Source organism: Symphalangus syndactylus, chromosome 7, assembly GCF_028878055.3.
Source record: "Symphalangus syndactylus isolate Jambi chromosome 7, NHGRI_mSymSyn1-v2.1_pri, whole genome shotgun sequence".
NCBI classification, from domain to species: Eukaryota; Metazoa; Chordata; class Mammalia; order Primates; family Hylobatidae; genus Symphalangus; species Symphalangus syndactylus.
The window spans coordinates 71,787,807-71,804,378 of NC_072429.2; the positions used below are offsets into that span (position 1 = coordinate 71,787,807).

The 16,572-nt window shown below is 45.1% G+C and overlaps 1 protein-coding gene across 10 annotated transcripts in view; it reads right to left on the reverse strand.

The window, feature by feature from the left end:
* Window positions 1-12,276: 12,276 nt before the first annotated feature.
* STAU2 (staufen double-stranded RNA binding protein 2) overlaps window positions 12,277-16,572 on the reverse strand; it is a 338,058-nt gene continuing 333,762 nt past the window's right edge. For all 10 annotated transcript variants that reach the window (XM_063642824.1, XM_063642827.1, XM_055286518.2 and 7 more), the window contains 2 exons: window positions 14,522-14,610; window positions 12,277-13,371 (listed from right to left, as the gene is read on the reverse strand). In XM_063642824.1, coding sequence (XP_063498894.1) covers window positions 13,278-13,371; window positions 14,522-14,610 — 183 coding nt within the window. In that variant the 3' untranslated portion in view covers window positions 12,277-13,277. The remainder of the gene's footprint in view (window positions 13,372-14,521; window positions 14,611-16,572) is intronic.

Below are 16,572 nucleotides of genomic sequence, written 5' to 3' on the forward strand. Positions count from 1 at the left end.
GTAGACTGTCCCAGTTTGCTTGGTGTTTGTGGTTTCGGTACTAAAAGTCCCATATCCCAGGAAACCCTTCAGTCTTGGGCAGACTGGAATGGTTTGGTCACCGTGTAAACAGCAGCAATCCTAAAAGGCACTTTTCTCTAAATAAAACTTGGGCTTTCTAAAGCACTGGTTAAAAGAAGACTTCTCAGAGGCATGTGCTGACTGCTACCACCCCAAATCCAGAGCCACCTCACCACCCAGCGGGGGTGGCTGAGTGAGGCATGGCCGTGACCCTCCTGCAGCCAGGCTGTCAGTAACTCGGGCCCTGGGCCCTGGAGGATGCGCTGGTGGTCACAGGAGAAGAGTCAGGGCCATGGTTTTGGTTGCAAAGACGGTTTCTGGATCAGTTTCCAGTCTTTGATGAGGCAATAGATCTTACATGGCTGTTTTATTTGCAGATTTCAGAGGAAGCAAATGATCTACACCCAGTGAGCCTGACTCTGACCTGTGGGTAAGAGGTCAGGTCATTGCAGCCCTTTGGAGGCCTTCACTCTGTGCTGGGTTAGGAGAATGTGTCCCCTCTTCCACCTAGAATAAAGATGACACAGCTTTGGAGGGTGATTTGCTGCATCCTGCAGGGTGAAAAGGAGACAATTCATCTATGTAGCTTTTATTTCTGGAAGGTCATTCTCTTGTATGCCTGTTCCTTTCCGCTAGTCTTAAAGGGTCTGAGATTCTTGCCGCCAAGGAAGCCACTTTTGTCCTCCAGATACGTCAGTGTTGCTCCTCAGGCAGCAATCTCAGAAGCCAGTGCAGACCAGAGCTCTGAGTGATCCTTCTCCTAAACCGCATTTGAGGTATGGTAGAAGTTTGGGGAATCCCATCGTTCCACGGGTATTGGGCCAAATAGTCTGAAGCAGATGTCATAGTCTAAACACAGATAAAGTGTTCTAGGAGCTCCCTCCCATCCTCTATCCTGCCACCCACCACACACACACCCGATATTGTGACAATGCACCATTAACAACATCACCAATTGTCCCTCGAGGATGCAAAGCTGAGCTCAGTGCCTACAGCTCTCAGACAATTGTGGGCACCTGTCCTCTCCCACTCATGCCAGCCAAGACACACAATGTGTTCTGCATTACAGACTAGACAGGGGGTCTGAAGTACAAGGAAATAATTCAGTCTTGCAGGCTGGGGTGAGATTGCGAATCAAAAGAACAATTTATGAGATCATTCAAACCTGGATGTGAAATTAATACCACACGGTATAACTCACCGCAGACCACCTTGTTTGATTTTATTTTTTCCTAGGAATAGGGTCTTCCTCCTGCTATCATTTATGTTTCAGACATTATAAAAACAACACAACCCTCTTGCTAGAAATTCCTGTAAGTCTGAAGTGTGAAGAGTTATGGCAGTAGCCTGAGCTTGAAGTAAATTTTGTCTGTTGTAAATGAATTCACTTTAGTTGAAGAGACTAAGCATGTGTATTAACCATTATCAAAACCCAGCAAGAAAAGTGGAACTTTGGTCAGCGTAGTTGTACCAGAACTTTCCAAGTCACTTGTTTAAAGCTCAAAGCCTTGGTCCTCAGGACCCCACCTACTGGTGAACTGGCATTTTCTCTGGGCTCCCATGAGACAAAAAGGAAGGCACATCAGCCTTTTGTCATTCCTTCCTAACCTGCCACGCAGGGTCCAGGAGCCAAAACAAGTCCTGGTCCCACCCTGGAAGAGCTCAGGGCTGAGATTTTGAGGGGTTTGGAGCAGGCCACAGGGCTGAACACGGTTCACAGGGCTCCAGAGGCTGCAGAGACTCAAATCCATGGTGCTGAATAAAGCCATAACCCCATAGTTACTGGGATCAGGTGTCATATCATGTCACTAAAATAACCCTCAGTGCAAGAAAGAATGGGAACGTAGTCATCTGGGCCCACCTAGTCTTGGCATTGGGCCCTCTCCTATGGAGGCTGACTGAGACAAAAAAAAAGGCTGCTGCTTTCAGCCGGGTGGGTCTGTGTAAAAGCAGCCCCGCCCCCAGCGGCTCTGCTAACCCATTTGCAGAAGGCCCTGTCTTCTCCAGGTGGCTTTTCCCAGTCCCTCTGGGCCTCCACCCCACATCTGTGACATTCACTGCACTGGGTGCTCCTAAAACAAGGAGACAGAGAGGCCAAAGGAACGCCAGACCTCTTGAGCTACTTGAAAGAGATCGTGGGCAGGATTGTGTGCCACACAGATGTACGCTAATGGGTAATTTAAAGTTTGCTTTTGTCAGTTTACTCCAGCAATTGGGAAACAGCTGTATGGAAAATACGAATTGAAACAGTTCTGGTTATCTACAAACTATCCCCCCACTTAGTGACCCAAACCAGCAACTCTTGCGTCATTTCTCAAAAGGCTGGGTGCTGATTGGGCTCTGTTGGGGGGCATGTCTGCCCCATGTGATGTCGGCTGGGGCTGAGGTCATGTGAGGCTTTATTGGGTTGGCACATCCCAGGTGACCGCTCACTTGACTGGCAGTGGGCCCCGGCGGTGAGTATGGAGCTGAGCCGAGGCTGCTGATCACGGTGCCTACGTGTGGCCTCTTCATGTACCTTAGGCTTCTCATGGTCACTGGGTTCCAAGAGTGAGAGTCAGAAGAGGGAGTGGCCCAAAGCAGGAGGAGGCAGGAGGCTGGACTCAGAAGGCAGGTCCTGAGACGGGCACAGTGCCACTTCCCCTGGGTCCTACTGATTTAGCAAGTCCAGGGCCAGCCCAGCCTCAAGAGGAGAGAAATAAACTCCACTTCTTAGTGAGGGGATTGACAATTTACAACCATCTTTAACCCAGCACACCGTAACCTAAAGTGTAGCCTTTCCAGAGAAGACAATGTATGCTAGTCTGTGCCCACACAAACCCATCCTCTCAACCTACACAGCCCTTGCCCAGGGTCCCGAAGACAGGCTGACTTCCCATGGAGTTTAAAACCAGTATTCCCAGCCTGGGCAACATGGTGAAATCCAGTCTCTACAAAAGATCAAAAACTAGCTGGGCATGGTGGGAGGCTAGAGAGGAAGGATCACTTGAGCCTGGGAAGTTAAGGCTGCAGTGATGCAGTGAGCTGTGATCACCCCACTGCACTCCAGCCTGGGCAATACAGTGAATCCCTGTCTCAAAATAAAATAAAACCAATACTCCACTCATGGCTCTTCCCTTGAAGTAGAAGCACTGTCCTCAGAAGGTGAATCAAAACAGGTGGAGTTAAGACCACAGCCACCAGAGCAAAGGACAGCTCATTGTCAAGGTGGAAAGAAGCCTCCCCCTCAGGACACCCGCGTGGGGCAGCACCTGCAGGCTGGGCAGCAGCAGTTGCCGTCTCCGAGGGCAGTCACCACACTCCCCAGTTACAGGCCACCCTCTGAAGGAGAGTCACTTGTTTTCAAGTTCCTGTGGGCACTGACTCCTGCTACAGCACTGACAGCCCAAACAGATGCCGGCGCTGGGTGGCAAGTGGGCAGAGATCGCTGACAGCAGCATCATTTCTTCACTCAATATTTGGATGCACACTGCCAAGTTGTCCTCTAGAAAAGCTGTGTCAATTGCTAGTCCTTATATCGGTGTACTGGTATAGCTAGAACCTGGACAACAGTGGGCTTAGGACTTAGCTGGAGGAGCTGTCTAGCACCCCAAAGGAGAGTCAGGCTCCCTTCCTTGCGTCCTCCTCCTCCTGTCAAAGTTACCTGTGACCTGCTGGTGCCAGTCCTGATGGGCTCCCTTCCATCTTTGCTCTCTCACTTACCTCCTCATTGTGGCGACTGATGCTCCTGTCCACCCCATCCCCATAGCCGCCTTTTCTCATTACTCCAGTTCCTTCATGAACTCCTCTCTTCTGCCTATCCCTTGAACATAACATAGATGCTTGCCAAGGCTTTGCCCTTGGCCTTTTGCTCTTTTCTTATTCCAAGGGGGGAATGCTGTTAATTCTCACGTCACTCATTACCATCCAGGAGCTTACTGCTCAGACACATTCTCTTCAAATTAGATGTCTCTTTCCACATTGTTTTGTGTTTTTTGGAGGGTTTGTTTGTTTGCTTGTTTGTTTGTTTTTTGAGGCAGGGTCTCGCTCTGTTGCCCAGGCTGGAGTGCAGTGGTGCCATCACAACTCACTGCAGTCTCAACCTCCTAGGCTCAAGCAATTCTCCTGCCTCCCAGCTGGAACTACAGGTGCCTGCCACCACACCCGGCTAATTTTTGTATTTTTTTTGGAGAGATGGGGTTTCACCATGTTGCCCAGGCTGGTCTTGAACTCCTAGCCTCAAGCCATCCTCTTGCCTTGGCTTCCCAAAGTGCTGGGATTATAGGCATGAGCCACAGTGCCTCTCTCAATGTTTTATTCTACATCCTCATTTATCAGTGAAGATCTTTCTTGGGATGTCTCACAGGCATGTCAGACTCAACAAGTCCAGACCTGGACTCCTTGCCAACGTGCTCTTCCCTGGATTTCCTGTCTCCATGACTGGCATTGCCACTCCACCAGGTCCCCACGCCAGGGCACTGGAGCCAGCCTGGGGGACCTTCCCATCTACACCCCCACAGCCATTTGGTGATTAGAGCCTGTTGAGTCTGCCTTCTTTATGCTTCCAACTCTCTCTGTTCTCCCTCTCTGCTACTAATGCCCTCATTCAGACCCTATTACCTCAAACCCTTTGGAAATGATATTTTATCACCCACTATGCAGTGCTTCATGGGTCTCTAATCTTTTATCAATGCACCAAGAAACAATGTAGAAGGACAGTGCAATGACACTGTTTATAACCAGATAGAGTTACAAAGAGTGCATTTCCCATACTGGCCAGGAGGGATGGGCTATTTACAGTTCCTTCTCTTTACCTCTAAGAAACATACCAACAGACAGTAAGCCCTGCTTGGGCCTGATATTTCAGAACCACCTCACCAGCTTTGGTTTCTCTGACTCTGGGGCTGTGTGTGCCTTCCTAGGGCATTGATAGCCTTCTTCTCCCAGCTTCCCCTGGCTCCCCAGGGAGCATAGGTCAGGAAGTGCAGCAGGAGGTGTGTGGGGAATGTGTAATCCCTTTTTCAGAAATATTATCTGACTCATGCATTTTTCTCACCAAACCAGGCCCAAGAGGTATTTGGGGCCACAGGTATGGAGAAGGCATCTCAAAGATGATCCTAGGGTCTGGGTGGCTCACAGGACTTTCCTGCAGTTGCTCCCTATTCTGGGTCTGAAATCATTCAGTTTGGGGTAATACTTGCTTGTATGCATGGTTTATTATTATTATTATTCTTGAGATGGAGTTTTGCTCTTGTCACCCAGGCTGGAGTGCAATGATGCGATCACGGCTCACTGCAACCTCTACTTCCCGGGTTCAAGTGATTCTCCTGCCTCAGCCACCTGAGCAGCTGGGATTACAAGCGCCCGCCACCATGCCCAGCTAATGTTTCGTATTTTTAGTAAAGACAGGGTTTCACCATGTTGGCCAGGCTGGTCTTGAACTCCTGACCTCAGGTAATCCACCCACCCTGGCCTCCCAAAGTTCTAGGATTACAGGCGTGAGCCACCGTGCCTGGCCATTACTTGTCTGCGTGTTTTATGATTGTCTTTAAGAAACCAAAATTCCATGATGCAAAGCAGCTGTGCCTTATTCATCTCTGCCCCTTTCTCTTCTTAGCACCTGGTTCTAGTTTCTGGCACACAGTCATTGATCAATAATTATTGACTACTTCATTGACTGGCTTTTGGTCAATCATAACTTATGTTTATTGAGTACTTACCTGTGCCACATACAGTTCAAAACACTTTAGATACATCAACTCATAAAATTAACTTATTGAGTCCATGGAACAACACTGCTATCCTCATTTTAGAGCTGAGGGGAGTGAGGCTTGGAGAAGTGAAGGTAACTTACTAAACACACAGAGTGAATTAGAAGGAAAGCCAGGAGCTGAATCTAGGCAGTCTGATTCTGGAATCCAACTCTTAACCATACCCAACACTGCTTTTGTGGTACAAGGTGAATAAGGACTATGCATCAGTAGTTGGAAAGATTGCTGGTGATGAAAGTGGTGTGGTGGGGGGATGTTGGCTCATAAAACCTCAACTGTCACAGGGATCTACCCCAGAAAAAGGAAACCTGCGAACTGGATTCCTATAGCACTTTGGTTGTATTAGGTTGGTCAGGTCACAGATGAGAAAAAGCAGGAGTCTGGGTAGACATTCTATTATTATATTTTAGACAGGGTCTCACTCTGTCATGGAAGCTGGAGGGCAGAGGTGCGATCTCAGCTCACTGCAACCTCCATCTCCTGGGCTCAAGCAGGCCTCCAACCTTAGCCTCTCGAGTAGCTGGGCCTACAGGTGTGCACCACCATGCCTGAATAATTTTTGTATTTTTTGTAGAGACGGGGTTTCTCCATGTGGCCCAGGCTGGTCTTGAACTCCTGGGCTCAAGCAATCATCCCCACCTTGGTCTCCCAAAGTGCTGGGATTACAGGCATGTGTCACCACATCTGGCCTGGACACTCTTTTCTATATTAAAGCCTGGGTGATTGGCCCAAGTGTTCCCATGAGGCTTATGAGAAGCAGGAGATGCTGAAATCAATTCCTATTGAAGTGCATCTATTTCTACCTTCTTGCATTTTCTCTCCATACCTGGTTGCTCTTTCATCTCCCAGTTGAACCGGAAGCCTTTGAGGGTAGAGACCTTATTTCAGGCTTCATTTGGTTCCTCATGGTGACTAACTCAAGGATGGAGACTCAATCCATACTTGCTGGGTCACTGATAGATTAGAATTTTGTTAAGTTTGGAAAGGAGAAGGTAAGATATGCTTAGCCAGACGAGCCAGGCTAGTCGTCTCTTCTCTTCCTAAGACAGAGGGAGTAGCTGCAGTGGAGCTGAAGGCACACAGCTGTTGCGCATTATGTTGTGATGACTGTGAAAGAAACTCTAGTTCCAGATCAAAAAAAAAAAAAAATTTAAAGGTGCTGACTGTCCCTGATGTCAGAGATGACCCATTGGCTAGATTCTCCTCAGACTTCATATCCAGGCCTGGTCTTTGCCAAAGATGGAAGTTTATTAATTACCTTGAGTTGGTGAAGTGGGATCTAGTTCCCTCCCCTGTACTCAGAAAATATGGAAGGACTAGTGGCCAAACACCACTCTGGAAAATTACTACCCATGTAGAAGATTTTGTGGCAGGCTCAAGAGGAAATGGAAGATTTTGACTGCTCATTCCTGAGCTAAGGAGAAGGCATTTAAAGACTTACCTGTAGGGAACACTTAGTCTGCTCCCATCACAGACGCCTTCTCCAGAGCTTCCTTTTTCCTCGTTCTTCTCCAGTGCTTTTTTTTTTTTTTTTTTTTGAGACAGAGTTTCACTCTTGTTGCCCAGGCTGGAGTGCAATGGTGTGATCTCGGTTCACTGCAACTACCACTTCCCAGGTTCAAGCGATTCTGCTGCCCCAGCCTCTAGAGTAGCTGGGATTACAGTCATGTGCCACCACGCTGGGCTAATTTTTGTATTTTTAGTAGAGACGAGGTTTCACCATGTGGTCAGGCTGGACTCAACTCCTGACCTCAGGTGATCTGTCTGCCTCAGCCTCCCAAATTGCTGGGATTACAGGCTTGAGCCACCATGCCTGGCTCGGGTGCATCTTGGCTTCCTCATCCATTTCAGTTTTCCATACAAATTTCTGATTCTTTCTATCATCTGCCTCCTTCCATCACCTCAAATAACCAAGTCTCCCTTCTTCTTTGGGCTCTTCTGAAAACTTATGAGCAAAATTTGAAAGGGAATTAGATCAAGTTTGCCTCTGTCTCTCCCAACCTCATTTGTAAGAATCAGAAAGTCCCTTACAGTTAAAATCCACTCAGGCTAACAAAGCAGGGAAGTGGCCTTTGGTCTTTGGGTCTGTAGACATCGCTGAGGATGAACAACCACTCCACTGCCTATGCTTCTCATTATCCCTGTGTGCCTGAGGAAATGAGGCTTTTTAAAAATATACTAGTTTGAGATCTCTGGAAAAATCTCAGTTTTTATTCCAGGTAATTTTATGACTCATTCAGGATAGTTCTGTGGTTCATCAGACCCTTGAAACTAAAGACTGAAAGGATTAAACAAAACCAAACAAAATACTACAGACTTCGCAAACCTGAGAGCAATCTATGACATTTGGGAGAAGTAACTCAGTTATTTAAGCTTCACTGTTAATGTTGAAAATAAGAATTAGCACGTGGTTATAATAAGCTTTGCCCTCTGAAAACTGTGGGAAGTGGCTGAGGCAGATATTTATTGGGTTGTCTCCCAAAACAGTGATTATCTCTTCTCTGATGATTACTCCACCGTGCCCCATAAGGGTAAGCTTGGGGCAGCCATATTTGTGCAATGTGGGCTGGAGTGAATGCCTGGTTCAAGATGGGTCAGTCAGTGGCTCCTTCCTAAGACAATGGGAATGCAATCAAGAGGGACATTCAGTGTTTCTTCGGGTGGCTGCAAACTTGGGTTCTATTGGTAGCCATGTTCTCTGATGTGTGTACTTGAGAAGCAGGGCTAGTTTACAGAGAGATAGAGAGGGAGAGGGAGAGAGCATACGGAACTGAGAGAGAACTTCCAGGTTTCCCCACAGCCTTCCACTTCCTGGCCCCAGTTCCTTTCTACATTTTTGCCCGTAAGTTCTGTGAAGCATCCCTCTGGCTTTATAATAAATTTCCCCTTGCTGGTTTGAATCCGTTTTTATAACTTGCAATCAAAAGAATCCTAACTGATATAAGAGTGATATTTTCCTTCTAGATATTTGATTAAAAATTACATGTATTAGAGACAAAATTTAAATATAAGCATACCATTATAGAGGTACTAACAGAATCACTAACAGCAAGATTGGTCTAGAGATGCAGTGCTTTTAGGGGTCATCATTTAACACACATGGAAACTGAGGCCCAGGAAGGCCACATCCCTTGCCAAGGTCACATCTGTGTCCGAACCAGGCCCTTAGACTTGACTCCTAGACCGTTACTCTTTCCCTAATACTCATTCACTTTGATTGAAGTGCTGTATTTACAGTCACAACTTGTGCACTTTTAAAGATAGTCGATATAGTCCTGCATATTCTTATCTCCAATTTTTGCTTGAAAAGCTGGAACTTGAAGATGCTAAATGACATCAACAAGGCTACACGCTAACAGAACTAGAACTAGAAGCTTTCCCCCAGGCAGAAGGCTCTGCCCCAGGAGGCCAGATTTCTCCGTCCATGCATGCAGGTCAGCGTTGATGCAGTTAGATGGGCAGATCTATCAGGTAGAGTTTTTGGGGTGATTCATCTATTCAACAAACATTTATTGAGTACTTACTGAATTAAAGTGGGCATTGTTCCTGGGTCAGGAGATATGGTGAGGAATAAATTAGGTTGACTGGTCTTCTGAGTGTTGGTGAACTTAAAGAGCTTTAAACCTAATATATGTATATGTGGGGAGGGGGTTCCACAGATGTTTGGGCTGTGGGTGGCAGTGAGAGATTCCCACTCGAGTGTAAGTTCCACGAAAGCAGAACTGGCTTATTTGACCGTGTCACCAGAATAAACAGCATGATGCCCAAAGCATGGTAGGGTGAGTGAGGGAATGAATGTGACCGACCCAAAAAGCCAAAGAGGAGAATAACTGCTATGGCGCAGTGACTCTGAATACTGAAGGCTCAATTATCCAGGCTCATCTCCTTATCTGTCTGTCTTTCCCAGTTGCTAGAGTGTGCCTTCTTTAGAGCGAAGTTGTTTTGTTTATTTATGTTCTGAATTTCCAGCACACATCAGAGTGCACTGGGGATACAGTCAAGGAAGCTCTTAATTGGGACATAAGAAGCAAGCTTCCTCAACATGGTAACTTTTAAACAAGTCTTGGCAAGGTGAGATGGAATTTGGGTAGTGTCTGCCAGAAATGGACAGTTGGGTTTGATCAGGTCTAAGGCAGTCTCTGTTTTGACCCAGATATTACAAAGTCCCTCCTCACGAAGATATGCACATGTGATTGTGGAAACAGTGGAATGTATCTGGGATTAGAATGAAATCTGCCAGCTGATGGAAGGAATATAAATACAGAAATGGGAACATGGGGGAAGGATTGTTCCATGGGTCCAAAGTCCTTTGAAGTGAGGGCTTTTGGACTTGCCATGTTCTTGATTTAAAAATGTCACGGTTCCCCTTGGATTGCAAATATATTATCTGACCAACAGCAACACCATTGTCATGGGTGCCTGCCTCTGTGTCATGTAAAAAAACAGTGAGATTTAACATTTATTTCTTCAGTGGCTGTTGAGTGATAAATCACCCATTCGTCCATTTATTCAATGTATGATTTCTACATTTTTCTGGTGCCTATATTATGGTGGGTCAGGCTATGGGCAGCTCAAAGATAAATTTACAGAGGACTATGCAATTAACAGCTTGTCAGCTCTGTGTACAAAAGTGCTAGGTTCTCTATCATTCTCGGCCATAGTGGTAAGAGGTAGCCTTTGGAAATTAAAAGGTACAAAACAAACTTTAGGCAATTGCAGTGATAACCCACCTGCAGCAGGATTTAAGTACCAGTCAGTTGGTCTGGACCACGTTTCCAAAGTCACTAGGAGTCCTCAAAACCTCTGCACAATAAGGTAAGTTTTTCATTAAGCTATTTTTATTTTATGGTACAGGGAATTGGTTGAAGCTGTCAAAAAGAATCACTATTAAGCATGTTTTCTGGGGAGAAGAATGCTAGGACAGCTTATCAGAGGGGTCACCCCAGGAAAGGGGAGGGATGTCTGTCACAGCCTGATGGGTGGTGTCTCACCATTGATCTCTGGCAAGTTGTCCTGGAAAGGATGGTCAGAGTTCCAAAGTGCAATATTATATTTCCAATTAAAATGTAAAAATAAACCTTTTTCATAAAACACATTGGCCTCAGCTCTGGAAAGCGACTACAAAGCCCAGTGCTTTGATTGAGAAAAGCTGAAAGCAGACACTGTAATTGATAAAGGAGATAAGTCAATCTGTGTCCTTTAGAGAATAATGAGTTCCATTTTTCATCAAAAAGATCTCCTTGTGCCGAAGAAACATACTTTCAATAAATCTACTTAATGGTTTCCCCTCTAATGATATATAACATCGCTCTTTGGAACCGAGTGTTGCAGCGGGTCCCTGCCAACAACTGCAGGCCACCCATCATCTGCATTGGTAATTCAACCCAAAGAAAACCCAGGTGGTTCCCAGGAAGTGCTGCTGTGCAGGAGAAAATACCTGAAGGCCTTCCTGGGCTCTGTGAGCAGGTAGAGAGGATGGGATTTGAATAAATAAGCCGTCACTAAGCTTGAGCTCCTATGCAAATTTCCATTCCCTCGCCCCCACCACCATTGCTGTATTCATGGATATATCAGCTCTAAGGATGACTTATCTAAGGATAAGCTGTGTCAGACAGCTCAAGAGTTAAATCCTTCAGATACTTGCGTCGTGAGAACTGATTAGCTGTGTTTGTTCCCGGAGCTCATTGCTCTCCTATAGACCTGACAGCCTTGGTGTAGTTTGATGTGGGCTGCCGGAGGGAGGCTATGTTTATTGCATTGGGTAAACTGAAGATCCACTTCAATGATCCTGCCTGAAGCAGTCCCTCACCCCATTTGAGCATCTAAACCTCAGGTGGCGAAGGCCTAGCAGAAGGAAGGGCCTGTGCCCTTCAAAGGGAATGATTTAGGGCCCTCTGCGCCCTGGTGTCAGGCAGCAGGACTGTGTTTCCATCCAGTTTACCGTTGTGAGCCCCAACTTTACAAATGTGCTGCTTTTTTTCACAAGGACTCAGCTTTATGTAACATAACCTATTTCCTCCAAGGGCATCCAGCCCTCCCAATACTGACGGACTTCCCCACATGGGAATCATTAAAAACAACCCTAGAGTTATTTCCTTATGTTGCTGTTTGTTTATTCTCCAGTCGCGTGTGAGTCAGCCAGATCATGATTTGTGGTGGTTTTGCTTGTGAAATCTTACATAATTATATTCCTATTGTCATGTTGGGTCGAGCAGTTAGACCATATAGTGTTTTCTCATTGCACAACGTTTGCAAATCAGTAAGGAGAAAGCCTGAACAATGCGATGACGTTGGCCAGGAACCCGGCCCGAGTCACCCAGGAGGCGGCTCTGCAGGTACAGCCTATCCGTTCTCTAATCCCACTGCTGGGCAGGGTGACTAGGCCGGGTGGTGGCCTTTCGGATGGGTTTCACGGAGGTGATATTTAAAAGATGAGAGTGAAAGAACGAAAGAACAACAACAGCGCTTCACACAGAAACCAACCACATTTTTACTGCATTTGCTCCACGCTGGATTCCAACATGCTGGCCCGGAGCGTGGCTGGCTGGAAGCAACTCCAACAGGTTTTTCCCTTCCCCGCCATGTACATTATTTATTTTTGATTCTACTCACTGTCCCAAGTCCAGAGGCAGTTACAAAAAACACTCTTGATGCAAACCGTGAGTGGCTACAACACACGGATGGGGGTGGGCGCGATTCCCACAACAGGGAGTGGAATCTGGGAAAATGATATATAGGGGCAAGACGCCCCCTTACTTGCTAAGAGTATATGGGGCTCAAAACCCACAATTGCTTTGTTTTGTTTCTCAGTTCCTGGAGTATGTTGAAACTACTTGCTCCTAACATTAGTTCGTATTTTTCATCAAATATCTGACCTGATTTAAAACATGTGTGTTTGCATACATCTTTTTGTAGTGCACCTTATAGTTATTCCTACTGTTATAGGATGAAGATTATAAATATCTGCATAAAAAGAGAAACCATGTGACTCTATATGAAGACAACCATCACATTCCACAGCACATCATTGGTTCATTTTCGAATTGTCAAGCATTATTTGAAATGAGAGAGAGAGAATATAACTGAACACAAGCACCACGACAAAACAATCATAACAACAGAACCAAACCCGACTTCTCTATTATTAATCATGTTAAAATTTTAGCTTTGTTTCTAACACTTTTCTTTACTTGTTATTTTAAGCTCCAGTAGCAGGATCAGATTTCTGCTGCCTCTGGGCAAATGAGTTATGATCTGATCTCGAGTTCCAAGGGAAATGCTCAAAGTTTTATTTTTCCCCAGTTGAATAAACAGTACCGTGTATATTATCTCTCGTGTTAGAATAGTGTTGTCTTCACATAAGACTCAAATAATGGTATTAGTCATTCATTTCCCTGAACACAGACACCCTCATGCGTGCTGACAGGTTTATAAGGATGCGGTGGCAGCCGCGGATTCTGGGAGCTGCTAGACGGCCGAGTTTGATTTCTTGCAGTCCTGAGCGATGGAGCCTGGGGGTGCCTGGTTATTGTCCGCTTTCTCTCTCAGATGCTTGGCTTGTCTGAAAGATTAATACATTAACAAGAGCTGAAGGCCTGGGGTTGCACATCTTCAGACATGTTTATTAGCAGATGGCACAGAGGATTCAAAGGTCACCACAAAAGTGACATTTTAAAGTGAAACAACAATATTTATGTTCAGATAGTCTACTGATGAGATCATGTGGAAATGTTTTTGATTAAATTAGCTTATAAATGGTTGCCAATCTATAGACAACTTAAAATGCCATGTCTGTTTACCAAATGCTTTCTTCTCACGCTCTCACCTTTTAAATATTAACAACCAAATGCTGTTTTTTCTTATTAAAAATTTTTTGGAATGCTCAGTTAACTGTAAGATCAGTGTATCTGGTTTTTACTTCCTAGGTTGACTATTTTTATTTTCTTTTAAACCTAAACATGTTATCTCCTGCATGTGTTCTGAGATCCTACCTGCTATGATTACTGCTTGGAAACAGTTTCAATTCTACTATAAAAATATAATCCCTTTCCATTTTTTTTTTTTTTTAGTATAAATTGAGTCTCTGGAGAGACCCCAAATTCAGTCTCTTTGGTGAGACCTTCTGTTCACATCTCATTAAAACAATGCTATGAGCTGGATTTCAGAAATAATTATGATAGCTGCCATTTTTGCCTTTGTGGCCCTTGGGAGCCACACTTTTGTGGCAACGTGTGCTGGTGTTTCATAGAAAACAATATGAAAAACCAAATGCAGCCAAGGGGAGGGGCGCCTCCTCTCAACTTCTTTTTCTTTTCTCTCCGCTTTGCCCACAACTTAGCAGGAATGTGAGTGAAAACTTTTACCTCTGAAAATGGCTTAGCTAGACAATGCCCTACCGTATGAAGTGAAAAACAATGTTTTGTAAGTTTTACAAGTCTCTACAGTCGGGACAATGCACAAATATTTCCAACAAAGCAATGAAAGGCAAAATCAATGATCAATTAGTAGGTTAAAACTTTCACAGAAATATTACAGGAGATGTATATGGCCATATATACTGGTTTTCATTTCTTTACTTTTAATTGTATTATTAATAATTGTATAAGACGTAGATACTACTGTCTTGACTTTTTAAAACATTATTATCTATGTCTTATCTTTTGTACAGTTACAACTAAAAGTGTAAGAATACTGACAGGGGATTTACTCACTTTTCAAGAGAACCTTTTTCGATATTCATTGCTCCATCGATTGGATCCAGTCCTTGTTCAGAAAATTGTTTCAAGGCACTTAAGGCTGCCTAAAAATGAAAACAAACACAGAGAGAGCCATTCACTGACTTTAGTGTAATGAACAAGTAACTGTGAAAGAAAGCTGAGATAGAAAGACTCTCATTTTCATTAGTCTAAATAAATTTTTTTTTGCATTGTTTAACAAAAGTACACTAGAAAGTCTGCATGATCAGGCAGCAGTGTATATACATAACCGGAACTAGAAGGGCTTTAAGTCTCCTGCCTTATCCCTTCTCCACCGTTTTGCAAAATTGTGATGTTTTATCTGCAAACATGGAAACACCTCGTATAAGCTTAAAATACTTCCATGGTGACATTGCATAATTTCTCACGTTACTGAAACTACACATTCTCTTCTCTCAGGTGTGACATCCAAATTTTCCACCTTGAGTATTCTTTCCAAAGTGAGCATAAAGGTATTGTTCAAATTTATAGACACTTAGCCCCAGTCAAAGTACAGAGTATCAGCAGAGGAATGGACAGTAGGTCCTTGTGCAGACTGAGGGGATGGATGGTAAGACGGGATCCTGAGAGGATGAGGAAAGAGAGAAAGTTTGGGCTGGTCATGCCCTGGGGAGGCAGGCCTGCCGGGCAGAGCCTCCCGAGGTGTTGATAGGCTCGGGGTGCGTGGGAAGCCGCAGGGTGTGAACAGGCTGGTGGAGCCTTGCCGTATAGCTGGGAGGCACCAAAAATGCCATGCTGATAAGATCTACATAACTTGTTGACACTCTTGTGCATGTTCCAAACTGTCATTTCTTTGAGTAAGAATTTGGGTCTTCCTCCCCTCCCCCAAGCCCGACACTGCTGAGCGAGATTGGAAGGGCTCTGTTAGGTCTGAGATGGGCGTGAGCAGGCAGGGCTGTTTTCATCCTGGGGCATCCCGCTGGGTCACACTTGGGGCATCTGTGTCTTCTCAGCTGCCTTTGAAAACGAGCTAGTTCTTGGCGGTTTCCCAAACTTTTATCTGCCAAGAGCTCCTTTAGGGTAGCTAAGTGCATGATTTCCTTTAAATTTCTTTATTCAGAATATATTTTGGAGGTGTGATTCTTTTTTAGTTAATAGTCTCGTGAGGTTTACAGAAAACTTGGGCAGGTAGTACACAGAGTTCCCATATTCTTCCCTCCCCTAAATACAGTTTCCCCAATCATTAACATCTTGCATTGGTATGGTACATTTGTTATAGCTGATGAACAAATATTGATAGCTTATCATTAACTGAAGTCTATGGTTTACATTAGGGTTCACTCTGTGTGGCACATTCTATGGGTTTCAACAAATGCCTAATGGCATGTATCTACCACTAGAGTATCATACAAAATAGTTCCACAGCCCTAAAAATCCTCTGTGCCCCACCTATTCACCTCCCCCCACCTATTCACCTCCCCCCACCCCCACCAGCCCCCTGGCAACCACCAATCTTTTTACCATCGCTACAGTTTTGCCATATAGTAGTTGGGATCATACAATATGTCACCTATTCAGATTGGCTTTTTCACTTAGCAATGTATATTTGAAGCTCCTCTATGTCTTTTGTGTGTGTGTGTGTGTGTGTGTGTGACTGAGTCTCGCTCTGTCACCCAGTCTGGAGTGCAGTGGCATGATCTGGGCTCACTGCAACCTCTGCCTCCTGGGTTCAAGCGATTCTACTGCCTCAGCCTCCCGAGTAGCTGGGACTGCAGGCGTGCACCACCACGCCTAGCAAATTTTTGTATTTTTAGTAGAGACGGGGTTTCACCATGTTGGCCAGGCTAGTCTCGAACTCAGGTGATCCACCCACCTTGGCCTCCCAAACTGCTGGGATTACAGGTGTGAGCCACTGCACCCAGCCCCTCTATCTTTTTGTGAACTATATGGCTTTTCATAAATGAGCTTCGTAGCTCCTTTTTATTGCTGAATAATGTCCCATCGCATGGATGTACCACAGTTTGTTTGTCCGTTCACTTATTGAAGGACATCTTGATTGTTTCCAG